General features: G+C 53.5%; 1 protein-coding gene across 1 annotated transcript; it reads right to left on the bottom strand.

Annotated features, from left to right (window-relative positions):
* Positions 1-3,207: 3,207 nt before the first annotated feature.
* Positions 3,208-10,769, bottom strand: ELAVL3 (ELAV like RNA binding protein 3; the record flags this gene model as incomplete). Its single annotated transcript, XM_081232721.1, has 6 exons — positions 3,208-3,559; positions 5,297-5,335; positions 6,089-6,314; positions 6,479-6,632; positions 10,176-10,279; positions 10,565-10,769. 6 exons carry the CDS (start codon positions 10,767-10,769, stop codon positions 3,208-3,210), a joined length of 1,080 nt encoding a protein of 359 aa, XP_081088847.1.
* Positions 10,770-15,030: the final 4,261 nt, after the last annotated feature.

Raw genomic sequence — 15,030 nt, 5'->3', positions numbered from 1 at the left:
CTCAACGCAAAGTGTTCTTGTTGTTGGGTTTTGGGTTTGGTTTTTTTTTTTTTTTGTCTTTTTTTTTTTTTTAAACAGTTCTTTATCACCTCCAACATGGACTCTGTCTTGATTTGAAACCATCCAAATAAATAACAGGATGAAGGGAGGGCTGGAGGGGCTGAGCCCCTTCCCCATGGGCCCTGCCCCTGCCTCCCAGGGATGTGGAAGACCCCAGGCCCCCTCCCCTGGGGTGAAGGGCTGGCCTCCAGGAAGGGGGCCTGGCTGGCTGGGCTGGGTTCTGTGTTTTAGAAAAAGGAGTCCCTTCCCAGTCTTGGGGGTGGCAGGGGCTCAGGCCTCTGTGAGGGGGTGTGGGGAGGTGCCCCCTCTCCAGAGCCCGGCCCCACCCAGGGTGAGGGACAAACCCAGCCCTTATTGCTCACAGATGCCTCCGCCACGCTGCCCACGTGTGGACACGTGTCACCGCGCGCGGAGTGCAGAGGGGAGAAAGCCCCAAGAAAACAGAGGGAGAGGGATGGACCCGCTGTGGGGCCTGCCCTGCTGGAGGGGAGCGAGGAGGTTGGGGAGGACTTAAAAACCACAAGAATAAATAGGTTTGTGTATCAAGAACAAGCTAGGGTTTCACCAGCTAAATAGGACTGAAAAAATTCTCAAGACGAGCAAAAATAATCCCATTAAGACCCCGGACGTCGCTGGCCGTGGGGACCGCCCTGCAGAGCAAAGGTCCCCCAGGGCGCCGCTCGGCTACCATTACTGTTATTAATAATTATTATTACTTTAATGATTCCACTTCCCCTTTTATAAATAAATTAGGCATAACCACGTCTCGGCAAAACTTAAAGAAACAAAGAGAACATCGTGGTTCCTTTAAACTTGCAAACTGGATGAAGGAACAGAAATATACACAAATGTCCTTACAGGGCAACAAGGAGGATAAATAGTTAACATAGCAATAAGTTAAAACTACAAGAAGCTCAATTCGGCAAAAAAGTACAAGAAAGTTAACTGGTGCCAGTTTATGTCTGTTTTGTTTTTTTTTTTTCCTTTTTTTTTTTTTTTAAATCTCTTCTGTGTGTGTGGTTTTGTTTTGTTTTGTTTTCTCTTCCTTTTTTTGTCGCTTTTTTTCTCTTCTGTTTGTGTTTTTTTGTCGCTTTTTTGATTTTTTTTTTCTTTTTGTTCCTTGCAGCAGAAGCTCCACAGACGTTTAATAACAACACCGGGAGGGGTGGGGGAGAGAGAGCTGGGCAGTCAGATGGGGCCATGGCCAGACACCAAACGCAGGGACACCACAGAAAGGGCACTGAGGCTAAAATCGGGGTTTGCCATTCTCAGTTCTGACTGGGCCCTCTGCGGGGGATGGGGGCTTCAAGGGCTCCCAGGGGGCTCCGGCTTTTGGCTTCTGTTGGATTTTTTGTTTGTTTTTTACAAAGAGTGAAAACTAGGGGGATGGAAAGTCCAGACAGAAGCCAAGACCGGGGCTTGGGATAGGGGCTGCGTCCACTGCCCTCACTGATCTGGAAAGACGGAAAAACCCAACAAACTGAAAGGGGGTGACGAGTGGACGGAAAGGGAATGCGGGGCTGGGCCCCTGGGCCCATCCACCCTGGGCCTGGCGGGGAGTGTCGGGGCACTTGCTGCTGGGGAGGCTCTGGAGTGGAGAGGCTCAGGGCCTGGCCTCCCCCTCGGCCTCGTGGGCCAGGGCCTCGGCCCAGGGAGGCTCAGCCCCAGGGATGGGGGTCCTTTGGCCTCAAGCGTTGGGTGGGCTGCCTCCAGCCCACCATGATGCCAAAAGGACAACGAGGTATCGTGTGTCTGGATGCATGGACGCTGTGTGTGTATGCCTGTATTCGTGGGTGGCAGGGGCCACTGAGGAGCCAGGAGAGAGCTCTGCAGAGAACCTGGGGCAGGGGCGAGTGGGGCTGAGTGCCAGGAGGAGGGGCGGGCCGGCCTCACTGGAGGAAGTGGGCTATGGACTGGGCTGGGGTCTGGGCTGTGACCTCTCGCCTGGGCCTGAGGGATGCTGTGGGCATGTCTGTGTGTCTCTGGGTATTGTGACTATGTTTCTCCATGACTGGGTGTCTAGATTTGTGTGTCCAAATGTAACTGTCTCCACTTCCATGTGGCCACAGGCACGTGTGGAAATGTTCCCATGTCCACATGTGCACGTGTCCACATGCGTCCCCGGCCACATTCATCAGTGTCCACATCTGCCCGTGGCCGCATCTGCCCACGTCCACCATGGCCACATTTACACAGCGTCATACTTCAGTCTTCTGTTGTTTATACATGTGTTTGTCTATGTGTCTGAATTGGGCCAGGGAGTTCCTGAGGCGTGTCTCTGGGTCCGTCTGTGCTGCTGTGTATCCCTGTGGGGTGTGTGTGTATGTGTCCCTGTGTGTCTTTGCGTGGCTGTGTTTCTCTGTGTGGCCCCGTGGACCCTCAGCTCCTAAGCCCTGCTCCCTGTCCTTGCCCCAGTTGGTAAACATAACCTGCCAAAATATTTTCTTTTTTTTTTTTGTCTTTTTTTGTGTTTTTTTTTTTTCAAGTTCAAGAATCCCCAGTAAAAATTCTCCACGAGGTCTTTTTTCCCTTTTTACAAAAATAGAGTTTTTCTTCCCCTCCCACCCCCCCTTTTTTTCATTGTGTTTCTGTTTCCAGCCCCTCCCCCTGCCCCTCACATTCCACCAAGGGGCTCTGGGCCAGGGATGCCCACACCCCTCTCACGTTTCGCTTTTTTGGGGATTTTTAAACCTGTTCCCCCCTCTCAGGCTCACCTAGGTGTTGGGGAGGCCTGGGCAAGGGGGCCTGGGAGGGCACCCCCAGCACCCCTTCCCCAAGCCATCCACAGAGGGTGGTTGAGGGTGGGCTGGGGGCACATCTCTGCTTTCACTTTAGCCGAAAAAGGAAACAAAAACCTTCACCATGAACAAAACCAAGACGAGAGAGTGAACAGCCCAGCCTGGGGGGGAGGGGCAGGAGGACGGGGTGGGGGACCCCCAGGAGCCCTCCCATTCCCTGCAGACCCTCCCACCGAGTGCTCACCCTGTGGCTTCTGCAGGGACACGGGGCCCTCGTGCCGTCCGTGGTCTGCCTGCGCTGTCTCTCTCGGGCCCCTGTCTCTCTCTCTCTCTCAATCTCTCTCTCTCTCTCTCTCTCTCTCTCTCTCTGTCTCTGCTGCCCGGGAAGGGTGGGGAGGGCGGCGGTGGCTCAGGCCTTGTGCTGTTTGCTGGTCTTGAAGGACACCTGCAGCACACGCTCGCCCAGGCGGTAGCCGTTGAGGCTGGCGATGGCCATGGCCGCCTCGTCATAGTTGGTCATGGTGACGAAGCCGAAGCCCTTGCACTTGTTGGTGGTAAAATCGCGGATGACCTTGACATTGGTGACTGCCCCGAAGGGCCCGAACAGCTGCCACAGCACACTCTCATCCGCCTCCGGAGACAGGTTGTACACGAAGATGCACCAGCCAGCGCCCGCCGCGCCCCCCGACAGGCCCACGCCCGCGAGGCCGCTCATGCCGTCAATGGCGATGGGTGAGAACCTGGCGATGAGCGACAGGGGACTACTTTGGGGGTCACGCGGGCTCTGCCCTTACCCCCGGCATGCCCCCTGACCCTGTCATGACCTCTGACCGTGAGGAGACCTCGGGACTATGTGACCCCTGCCTTGGCCCGGTGACCTCCATCTGTGACTCCGCCTTAAGCCCCAGACTCTGAGCCACTCTGATACACCAGCCCCCAATCTCCATCCTGACCTGGAGCCCTGTCCTGACCTCTGACCCTCCCTGAACGTTAGGTCCTCACCTGCGATCTTGCCCTGAGCCCCTATCCACCCCGACTCCCTGACCTTGGACCCTACCTGGTCCTCAGCCCTGTTGACTCTGACCCCCTCCCCACACCTGGCCACCACCCTACCCTTGACGCCTCTTCCCACCCAACTCCTGCCCTCACCCCAACTCGGGCACCACCCTGATCCCGTCCTTGGCAATGCTGCCCCTTTTGCTCCATTGGCCATCCTGCCAGGCGGAGGCCCACCCGGAAGGGCAGCGCTGGAACCAGGGTGCAAGCGAGGCCTTTAAGCGCCCCCTCTCGTTATTCAGGTCTCAGCTCAGCTGTCACTTCCCTGGAGTGGCCTCCTTTGACTCATAAAGTGGCCACCTCCTCCCTCTGGCCCTCTCTGGCCTTTTCCTATGTATATATGTATGTATGTATGTATGTATGTATTTTTTGGCCTCACCACGCGGCATGTGGGATCTTAGTTCCCTGACCAGGGATCGAACCCGCGCCCCCTGCAGTGGAAGCTCAGAGCCTTAACCATTGGACCACCCGGGAAGTCCCCAGGCCTTTTTCTATTTAAATCATGTATTTATTCTCAGCTCCATCTTCCCTGCAAGGTTCTATTCCCTCGGTGTCCCGGCCCAGAACAGCTCCCAGCACCAGTAGGCCCTCGGGGGGTGGGGGTGGGGTCTGTGGAGTGGATGAATGAGTGAAGGGGCATTGGTTCCCTGCCTTCCTGAGCCATTCATTTGATCACTGGGCTCACTCCCTCCTCCTGGCCTTTGCACAAGCCGTTCTTGCTGCCAGGAACTCCAGTTCTGCTCTGGCCCTGTCTCCTGAGTGATGTCTCCGCTGGATCCTTATCACCCCGTCTCCTGCCCCCTTCACAGCCCAGATCACGGTTCATCTGTCTCCTTCCCCAGTGGACTGAAATAAGTAATAACAGTAACCATAATCATAAGAGACACTGCCTTTTAAAATGAGTGGGCCTGCACTCCGTGCCAAGCACCATGCTCAGTATCATTCCATCTCCACCAGGGGCCAAGTCTGGCCGGGCCACGCTGGGTCCCCAGCCCAGAGCCAAGCTCCTGGCACTCAGCATGTGCTCAACAGCTCTTGATGCTATAAACACGGGGACCTTCAGAGGATCAGGGATGTGGACAATGGAGCGGGTGGGGGGGCCTCAAGGTCCACCCCCAGCTATGAGGCAGAAGGGGGCATTCTGTGACCCTCAGCAAAGATGATCAACAGTGCCCAGTGGGGGCACAGCTGTGACCCGGGCAACACTGCCTGCCTTTCAATGGGGTGGAGGAGGCCACAGACAGGCCCCCCAGATCCAGATTCTGTAGTAGCACTTTCTAGGCATTTAGTAGGCTCAAGAGCCCCCAGATCTCTTAATGGCCACACTATGCCCAGACAGGGGTGGTCCTGGGGGGTGAGGTGGGGGAGGGGGGCCATAAGGGCAAAAGGGTCCAAGGAGGGACAGCGAGGGGCTGGGGGCAGCGGGGCGGGGGCACTGTTACCTCTTGACTCCGTAGGCCATGTTGAGCAAATTGTCCAGCCTGTGGAGGCAGAAGGGGTGGTCACTGGTGGCTTCTGGGCACACCCCCGGCTGTGACGCCGGGCAGCCAGCCTGCCCTCCCCGCCCCCACCCAGCCATCCAGCAGTGCCAGCCCTGCCCCCCGCCTGTCTGCTCCCCGCCAGGCTGGACACCGCCTGGCACGGAACCGTTGTCACTCGGGCACCGCCTCTTGCCTGCCCTGCTGCTGCCCAGCCTGCACTGGCATCCTCGTCCTCCCCCTCCCGGCCACCCAGCCCTGCTCGCCTGCCCCCCCACCCCCCAATCCGGGGCTTGGGTCCCGAGAAGGGAAGTCTCTTCTCCAAAGTGCCTGGGCCAGGCAAGTGATAATGCCTCTCTGAGCCTCAGGGTCCCCGTCCGTAAAATGAGGACAAGTTCTGTCCTCACGGGGTCGCTGCGCAGAAAAAGTAAGGGTGCCTGGCCAGCAGGGAGCTGAAGCCACGTGCCCTTGGCGGGGTTGGGGGAGGGGGTGGCTTGGCAGTCAGAGTTGGGCCTGGTCAGGTGATTCTAAAACTACTGACGCCAATAATGCCACTCTTAGTGGCCTGCACACATTGAGCGCCTGCTGTATACAAGGGTCTGGCCTCAGCACCTGACAGACCCCCACGTTTCCCCTTTCGCCCTGGTTTCTCTCCGCCCTGCAGGAATGGGGTTCGGCGAGGGCACCTGCAAGCCTAGGGCACCCGGCCCTGGGGGTCTGGGACGTCTGGGGGGCAGGGAGCGGCAGGGGGCTCACCGGAAGCGCTGTGTCTGATGGTGCAGGGGGCCTGCGTAACGCCTGGCGGAGGACTGGTAGAGGTGAGTGAGCAGGGCCTGCCCGGTCTTCTGACTCGGGTTGTTGGCAAACTTGACCGTGATGGGCTCGGCCGCACCCAGCGGCTTCTGCCCGTTCAGTCCTTTGATAGCCTCCTCAGCCTCGATCCTCTTGTCAAAGCGGATGAATCCCACACCCCGAGAGACACCTGCGGTGGCGCGAGGGCGTCATGGGGACCCGCCCCCTCCTGCGTGACCCCGCCCCCCTCCTCGCTGCTATTTCCGGTTTCTCCACTCTGGTCCCACCTGGGTGCCTTAGCCCAGTGACCGCCCCCCCCCCACCCGCCACGTGCACTCTCCCCGGCAGCCTGACCTGTGACCTGGTCCACCAGGATGCGAGAAGTGATGATGCGGCCGTACTGGGAGAAGAGCTGCTCCATCTCTTTCTGGCTCATGGTCTTGGGGAGCCCGCTGACGTACAGGTTCGCATCCCGGATGGAGGCGGAGCTGGGTCTGGCATAGGACACCTGGGGGAGGGGGTCAGGCGGACAGGGGTGAGAGCAAGACCCATTTCAAATGGGGAGGGAGAGGCCACATTCAAGCCGCCACTGAGCAACAGAAATCCCTCATCCGTTTATTCAACAAATACCGCGAGTAGTCACCATGGGTGGTGGGTGGGGTCAACCAGGGCTTGGGGGAGGGGATGTGGCTGTGACCAAGACAGCGTGGCCCTGCCCGCGTAGAGCGGTGAGAGGGACCTGTCATCCGAGGTCAACGGAGCTGCGCCCTTGGGGTCACATGTCTCCCTGAGGGCCTCAGGGACCCTCACATCTCTAGCTCATGTTCTCAGGCTGGATATTCCATCAACATTGACACGTCCCACACCCTTGGAAAGTGGACCTGGGATGCTGGTCCCTTCTCTTCCGGACTACACTGGGCCCCTCAGATCTTTAGCGCCCAGCTCAACCCTGACAACTCCCAAATGTCCGAGCCCAGCATGGGCCTGGCCCCTGAGCTGCACACCTGCGTTGACACCTGCCTTCAGGTACCCCACGAGGAGGCCTCATGGGGGATCACACTCAGCACCCCTGACTTGCCCTAACTCAGTAATGACAGTTCTGTCCTCCTGGGTGCTCAGGTCCCCAGCCTCGGGTTGTCCTCAATGCCTGTCACACCTGCATCCAACCACCGTCCATCCTGTCAGCTCCACCTTCCTCATTATCATCTGGATAGAATTCACACACTTCTCCCCATTTCCACTGCCCTACCATTGCTCACCCAGACCAGTGCAGCAGTCTCTGCCCTGGTTCCCTGCTCCACCCTCGCCCCCCACAGGCTGTTCCCCCCCACAGCAGCCAGGGGGCACCTGTGAGCATCTGAGCCAGGTCACATCCCCCCTCTGCTTAGAACCCTCCGTGGCTCCCACCTTCCTGAGTTAAAGTGCTTCCCAGGGCCACAAGGCCCTTCGCGACCTGCCCCATTACCCCCCCTACCCTCATCTCTGCCCACTGTCCGCCCTCCACATCTCTATTCCAGGCACACGGGCCTCCTCCACATTCCCCAGACACACTAGGTGTGCTTCACCCTCAGGGCCTTTGCATTTGCTGTTCGCTGTGCTTGCAACTCTCTTCCTTGTTTTTCTTCTCCAGGTCTCAGTTGAAATATCCTTCCTGTCCTTTCCCATCTGAATTTGGTTCTCCACCCTTACCGCTGTTACACTCTGTCAAAGCCCTTCTCTCAGCTGTGAATTAGACACGTTTCGGTACGATCCTTCGATTCATGTCATTAATTATGGTCCAGCCCAACAATGAAACTCTCTGCAGCTGTTTAAAAAATGGTGGACGTGTATATTTATTTCCCCGAAACAGTGGTGAGTATTGTAAAGTGGGGGAAAGAGAAGTCCATTTACAGAGCAGCGAGTATTGTGTGACCCCATCTCATTGTGTGTTTATCAATGTCCTGGAAACATGGTCTGGAGGGCCCACCCCTAAACGCTAACAGGGTGACCTAGAGCTGGTGGGGGAGGCGAGGTGGGATAAGCTCCGTTCCCCCTTATTTCTGCTGATGTCTATTTTCTGTTTCTTCTAAATTAACCTCTGGGTAGATGGGGGTCATTGTAAAGGGTCTGGCTTTTGTTTGGGGTGGTGAGTTGTGAGGGCATATTACTTCATTAGAAATAGCTAATTAAAAAATGAACAAAATGAATAAATTGGGCCAAGGGCGGATGGGGGTCAGGGTGTTCATGGGGTGGGGGCAGGGGGATTCTAATTGACGCAATTGTGCACACCTGGGGTCCTCCAGAAAAAACGACAAACACCACAGCTGCTATTATTTCTGTAATAATAATTAAAACTCATGGCCATGCATTTGATGGTTTCCACTCTCCCCTACCCCGTGGGGCTGTGAGTTTTGAGGGGTGAGGACTTGTTGATGGATTGGAGCTGGGGGACAGGGGAGGGGAGTCTCAGCCCCTGGGTGGGTTTTGGGGTCAGGGGTCATCTGAGGCACAGAGTAAGTGTTCAGGGGCCTTTCCCATCCTTCCATGACATGGGCTGACCCAGGTCCCTCGCCTGGTATGGGCTCCTCCCACACCCCCTCACTAGGATGGGGCCTGGCACACGATGAGTGGCTGGAACTATTTTGGGCAGAATCTGCTGGAACACGTAGTCAGGACCAACCACACACCACAGCCAGCCAGGCAGATGCACACGCACGCACATACACACACACAGAGGGCCACGCTGTGGTATTCACTGCACAGCTATGGTGACTACATCAGCAGGAGGGTGACACAAGGCCACCACCACATTCACGGTGACTCTGGGGGTCTGGGATAATTGCAGTAAGAGTTGCAGAACCACACACCTGTCACACCACCACACAAGCCCTCAGTGTCACACACACGTTCCATCCTGAATGGGGCACAAGTAGACACACCCACACAACTTCACCGTAACACACAAACACCCTGTCACAGCCAGACACACCCATGCAGCCCCACCAGGTCACAGCTGGAGTCGCAGTGCATCACAAACACCTGTCAAATAAACACCACGTCTCACAGACACAAGGTGACACACCCTCGTCTATAACAGCCAGACCCACATGATAACAGCCACTCACATAGCCACGGGGTCCCACAAACACCACGTCTTATAGCTCAGGGTCCCCCCCCCAACACACGCACCACATCACACGCACACAGTGGCCCTCTGGGTCATACAGTGCATCACTAGGGTCCACTCTCACAACCTGGGGGCTTCTGGGTCTACTTGGCCATGGAGGGACCCATCAGGCCCTTGTCAGCCTCCACACCAGGGACAGGAAGAGATTCCGGCACCTCTGTTCCCATGGCGAACTGGGGGCCAGATGGGCGTCCTCCCCAGCCCAGCCTTCCCCAGGGTTCAGGAGCAGATTTGTGGGGCGGAGCCCAGACACCCACAGGCAAACCTAGAGAGGGGGTTTCCATGGTGATTCCCTGCACCCCCCACGGCCTCCCGGGAACCTGGGCTCGCAGGGTCCCAGCTGCAGCTGCTGAGAGGGGAGGTCATGGGGTGAGGGGCATTGTACAAAGGTGGGGGAAGGGCCCACCCCTAATCCCACCCTCCCAGACCCTAGTTAGGCTCCAGATGGCAGATGGGCCCCCACCTCTCCCCCATTTCCATAACAAAGGCAAGGAGAGGGCTGCCCACCAGACCCTGGTCACTCTCTCCTACTGCTGAGGGGGTGGGTACCTCCAGGGCCTGGCTGAATCCTTGAGTTGCCGGAGAATGTGGGGCTGATCATCTCGCCATTGACAAGAGAGGAAACTGAGGTTCAGAGAGGCAGAGCCATTGGCCCCAGGGCCCCAGCCAGAAAGCCTTTGGGGATTGATTTGAACCCCTTAGGGGATGAGCCATGGGGGAGGATGGGCAGCAGTGGGGGGAATGGATGTATGGGGAGGGTATGGTCGTGGGGGACTGGGTGGCCGTGAAAGGGTCAGTCCAGGTGGGCGGTAATAAAGAGGAAATGGGCACAGCCAAGATGGGAAGTCACAGGGATGGGTGGCAGTGGGGAACGAGGGCGCTGACCTTGATGGTCTTCGTCTGCAGTTTGAGGCCGTTGAGGGTGTTGATGGCTTTGTCTGCATCGTTGGGGTCAGAGTAGTTCACAAACCCGTAGCCGAGGCTCTGCCCTGCAGGCAGGACCAGGACAATGACCTCCCTGGACCTGCCAGTGTCCTCCGAGACCCAGGCCTGAGAGACTGACCACCCCCCTCAAGGTTATGAGAACCAAGATTCGACCCTTATTTGTTCCCCCAGAGCACTACCATATCCCGAGGACAGCTTAGACCCCCCAGGGTCCCACCTGCTCCCATCACCTCCCACCTGGGGTCACACCTGTCTCTACACCACACCTGTATACCTGAGGCTACCACCTCTGTCCCCTATCCCCACCCCCCACCTGCCAGCAGCCACACCTGTGATCTTGTCCCGAACCAACTTGCAGGACTCAATGTCACCAATGCTGCCGAAGAGACTTTTGAACTCATCCTGGGTCATGTTCTGGGGCAGGTAGTTGACGATGAGGTTGGTCTTGCTGTCATCACTGGCTCCGTTTGTACCAAGGAGTGGCCCGTTGGGCAGGGCCGGGCCAGCCGGGCCCCCCGCCACCTGAGACTCCATGGCCCCGAGTATCTGCTGGAGACAACAGGCCGCACCCACTCATGGCCCAGTTCCCACACCAGGGACCAGTGGGAGTGAGGAGGGGCTTGGTGGTGACAGATCAATCAGGTCTGCATAGGCTTGAACATACAGAGGGGATAAGGTATTATTCTTATAGCCCCTTCCACTTCTTGAGCACTGGGCAAAATACTTTACAGGTGATTTTACTCTGAAAAAGTCCATATATTAATGCCATGTATGCCCATTTGCACGTAGGCTTGCCTGTTTATCTAAAGCCAGTCTGCATTTTTAGAATAATGAAATTAATCCTTTGTATTCAGAATAAGAATTCCAACATTTTTATTAGCTTTGAAGCCCTCATAATCCCATCTCTGACCATGTACTTCACTCTTCCCACCAAATGTAATTCCTATCTCAGATGTGTTAATATTTCTTTTGCTTCATGCATAATTTACCCCCACAGGTTTTCCACTGAGCCATTTTGGGTTTTTTATGTATATCATAATAACACCTGCAAATATAATGACAGTTTTATTTTCTTTATCTCCAATCTATACCTGTTATTTATTTTTCTTGTCTTGTTGCAGGGGCTACATTGTGACATTGGCTTCTTTATTCTTAACATTAAAGGAAATGCTTTAAACATTTCACAGCTAAATATGATCTTTACTATAGGTTTTTTGGCAGATGGCCTTTATCAAGTTAAGAATGTTTAATTTTATTCCTAGTGTCTTAACAAGATATTTTTTTAAGGAGTGGATATCGAATTTTATCGAATATCTTTTTCTGCATCTATTGAGATGATTTTTTGCTTCAATATTTTTTAACAGATAGGGAAGAGGGCTTTTTATTTTTATTTTTTAAAATTAATTAATTTATTTATTTATGGCTGTGTTGGGTCTTCGTTGCTGTGTGCGGCTTTCTCTAGTTGTGGCGAGCAGGGGCTACTCTTGGTTGCGGTGTGCGGGCTTCTTATTGTGGTGGCTTCTCTTGTCGTGGAGCACGGGCTCTAGGCACGCGGCTTCAGTAGTTGCAGCATGCGGGCTCAGTAGCTGTGGCTTGAGGACTCTAGAGAACAGGCTCAGTAGTTGTGGTGCATGGGCTTAGTTGCTCCGCAGCATGTGGGATCTTCCCGGATCAGGGATCAAACCTGTGTCCCCTGCATTGGCAGGCGGATTCTTAACCACTGCACCACCGGGGAAGCCTGCTTTAATATGTTAATGTAATAAATTACACTAATTGATTTTCCAATATTAAGTCAACTTTCCTAAGCTAAACTCAACTTGGTCATGTTGCAGTTTTGTTTATATACATTGTTTGATTTGCCAAATATTTTATGGTTCTTTGTTTAGGATTTTTAACCTCTATATTCAGGAAGATATGCTTTTTTAAAACTTAATTCACACAGAGGCTCAGGTAGAAGTTTATTATGCTAGGACAAATAAGGAATTTGAGGCTCCAAGATGTTAAGGAACTTGTTGAAGTCACACAGCATATCAGTGGTGGCACTGGAATGCAAATGCAGACCTGTCTAGACCTGAAGACCACTCTACCATTCTCTATGACAGTCAACCAGGCAGGTACCAGCTCTGATAACTCTTCACTGTGTGTCCTTGGATATGCTCCTTATCCTCCTGGGGCCTCTGGTTCACTTTGCCGAAAATTCAAAACAATTAGTAATGGCTATCTTAAGGGCCATGTAGAGAAGAATTTTAAAGCCATATCTGGGCTCAGAATGAAAGAGGGCTGGGATTGATTGGTATTGTCTGTCATGGGCATGGGAAGGGAAAGTAGCCAGCATTTCCTTAGGTCTTCTCCTATGTCACAGTTGGTGAATAGGTTGCCCTTACCTAGAAACCCAAATAGATTGGTAGAGTCTTCCTAGACGGATGAATTAAGAAGGATTTAAAGCTATATTCAGTTTCAGCAGGAAAGATGACTGTGATTGATTAGCAATATCTGTTGTGGCCACAGAATTAGAAAGAGCCAGCAGGTACACATCATCTCAGCCATCCCTGCCCCAAAATTCAATACCATAATTGTTCCCAAATATTGCGCATACTATGTGCCACGCACAGTGCAAGGCCCTCTACAGGGAATGTTTCTTTTCTTTTTCACCACTCTGAAAGAAGGAGGGTTTTTACCCCTGCTTAAGAGATGCCATGGACTAAATGCTTGTGCCCCTCCAAATTCATATCTTGAAACCCTGCTCTCCAGTGCAGTGGTATTTGGAGGTGGGGCCTTTGGAAGGTTATTAGGTCATGAGGGTGGAGCCTTATAAAAAGGGACGAGAGAGAGAGAGAGAGAGAGAGAGAGAGAGAGAGAGAGAGAGAAGATCTCTCTCTCTCCACCATATGAAGACAGTGATAACACAGCTGTCTACAAACCAGGAAGCCGGCCCTCACCAGGAGCCGAATCAGCCCACACCTTGATCTTGGACTTCTCAGCCTCCAGAGCTATGAGAAATACGTGTCTGTTGTTTAAGCTACCCAGTTTATGGTGTTTTGGTCAGCCTGAGCTGAGTAAGACAACAGACAAGGAAAGTGAGGTTCAGAGATGTTTGAAAAATTACCAAAGATCATGCAGCCCATAAATGGTGAAACAGGGATTTGCACATGAGCTTCTCTGATTGGGCATCTGTATTTCCAACTTCCACTGCCAACCAAGACTAGTGCTGGCTCTAACACTTCCCAGCTGTGTGTCCTCAGGTATGCTACTTAACGGTCTTTATGCTACGACCTCTGCGTCACTTTGTTGAAAACACCAAATCACCAGCATAGTGACCAGAGACCCATCTAAAGTCAATTGTGGGTGCAGCTGGAAAGCATTCTGGGATCAGTTAGCTATGTCTGACGCAGGCAGTCATGGGAAGTGGAAGCAGGCTTGTCTTGTCCACAAGACAAGCCCGGCCTCATAATGCTGCTATTAATAATTATCCTGCTCCATTGACACCTACCGTGTCAGGTACCAGGGAAATAACTCAGAGACGTTGGGTGAAATAAATGGGGAAACTGATTTCAAACCTTCATATGTTGGACTTCAGAGCCGTTTTTAATGACTGGCCAATACATTGGGGGCAGCTCTGCCACCACATAGCTGTATGTCTTCAGCGACAATCTTAGCTCTTCTTTGGGCTTCTGTTTCCTTGTCATTTATTCTTATTTAAAGGATAGTACAGAGGGTCAATTCCCCTGCAGCTCCATTTGGCTGGGAGTGGCTGTCTGGGGGAGCTGCCTGGAGGATTCTTCTTCTTCTTCTTCTTTTTTTCTTCCATTTTTGGCCACGCCATGTGGCTTATGGGATCTTAGTTCCCAGACCAGGGATTGAACTCAGGCCCTCTGCAGTGAGAGTGCGGAATCCTAACCTCTGGACCACCGGGGGGGGGGAATTCCCTGGAGGATTATTCTGAAGCCACATCCAGGCTCACCAGGAACACAAACTGGGTTGATTAGCAATATCTGCCACAGGCGCCTGAAATATAGCAGTAATGTACCCTCCATACATCTGCATCCTGGTCTTGTAACATTAATACTTTACGAACAACATGGCCATGTATTGAGGGCCTGCTGTGTGCCAGCCAAAATTCTTTATGTGAAAATTTCCAGGCAGTTCTCCCAAAATTGAATGTTATGGGACTCTTCTTATTTAACAGATGAGAAAACTGAGTCTCATTGAAGGAGGAGGGATTTGCACAAGTTTGGGTAGCATGTAAAAAGTGGACCAAGAATTCCAATTCAGGGTTTAGACTCTAGAGCCCACTCTCAATGAAAAGGCCAATTAAAAAAATAAAATAATAACAAAGCAAAGCAAAGCTGGGCACCCACTCTATGCCAAGCCCCAGGCAACACTACATTTAAACCCACTTTGGGGGCTTCCCTGGTGGCGCGGTGGTTAAGAATCCGCCTGCCAATGCAGGGGACATGGGTTCGAGCCCTGGTCCGGGAAGATCCCTCACGCCACGGAGCAACGAAGCCCGTGCGCCACAACTACTGAAGCCCGTGCACCTAGAGCCCATGCTCTGCAACAAGAGAAGCCACTGCAATGAGAAGCCCGCGCACTGCAACGAAGAGTAGCCCCTGCTCGCTGCAACTAGAGAAAGCCCGCGCACAGCAATGGAGACCCAGTGCAGCCAAAGATAAATAAATAAATAAATTTAAAAATAAATAAACCAAAAAGAATAAACAAACAAACAAAAATAAACCCACTTTGTTGGCCGAGTCTGCTCATTCAACTCAACAAATATTTACTAGGTGCCACCATA

This window comes from Mesoplodon bidens (genome assembly GCF_964165515.1).
Source record: "Mesoplodon bidens genome assembly, chromosome: 4".
NCBI lineage: Eukaryota > Metazoa > Chordata > Mammalia > Artiodactyla > Ziphiidae > Mesoplodon > Mesoplodon bidens.
This window is presented reverse-complemented; position numbering and strand designations above follow the sequence as displayed.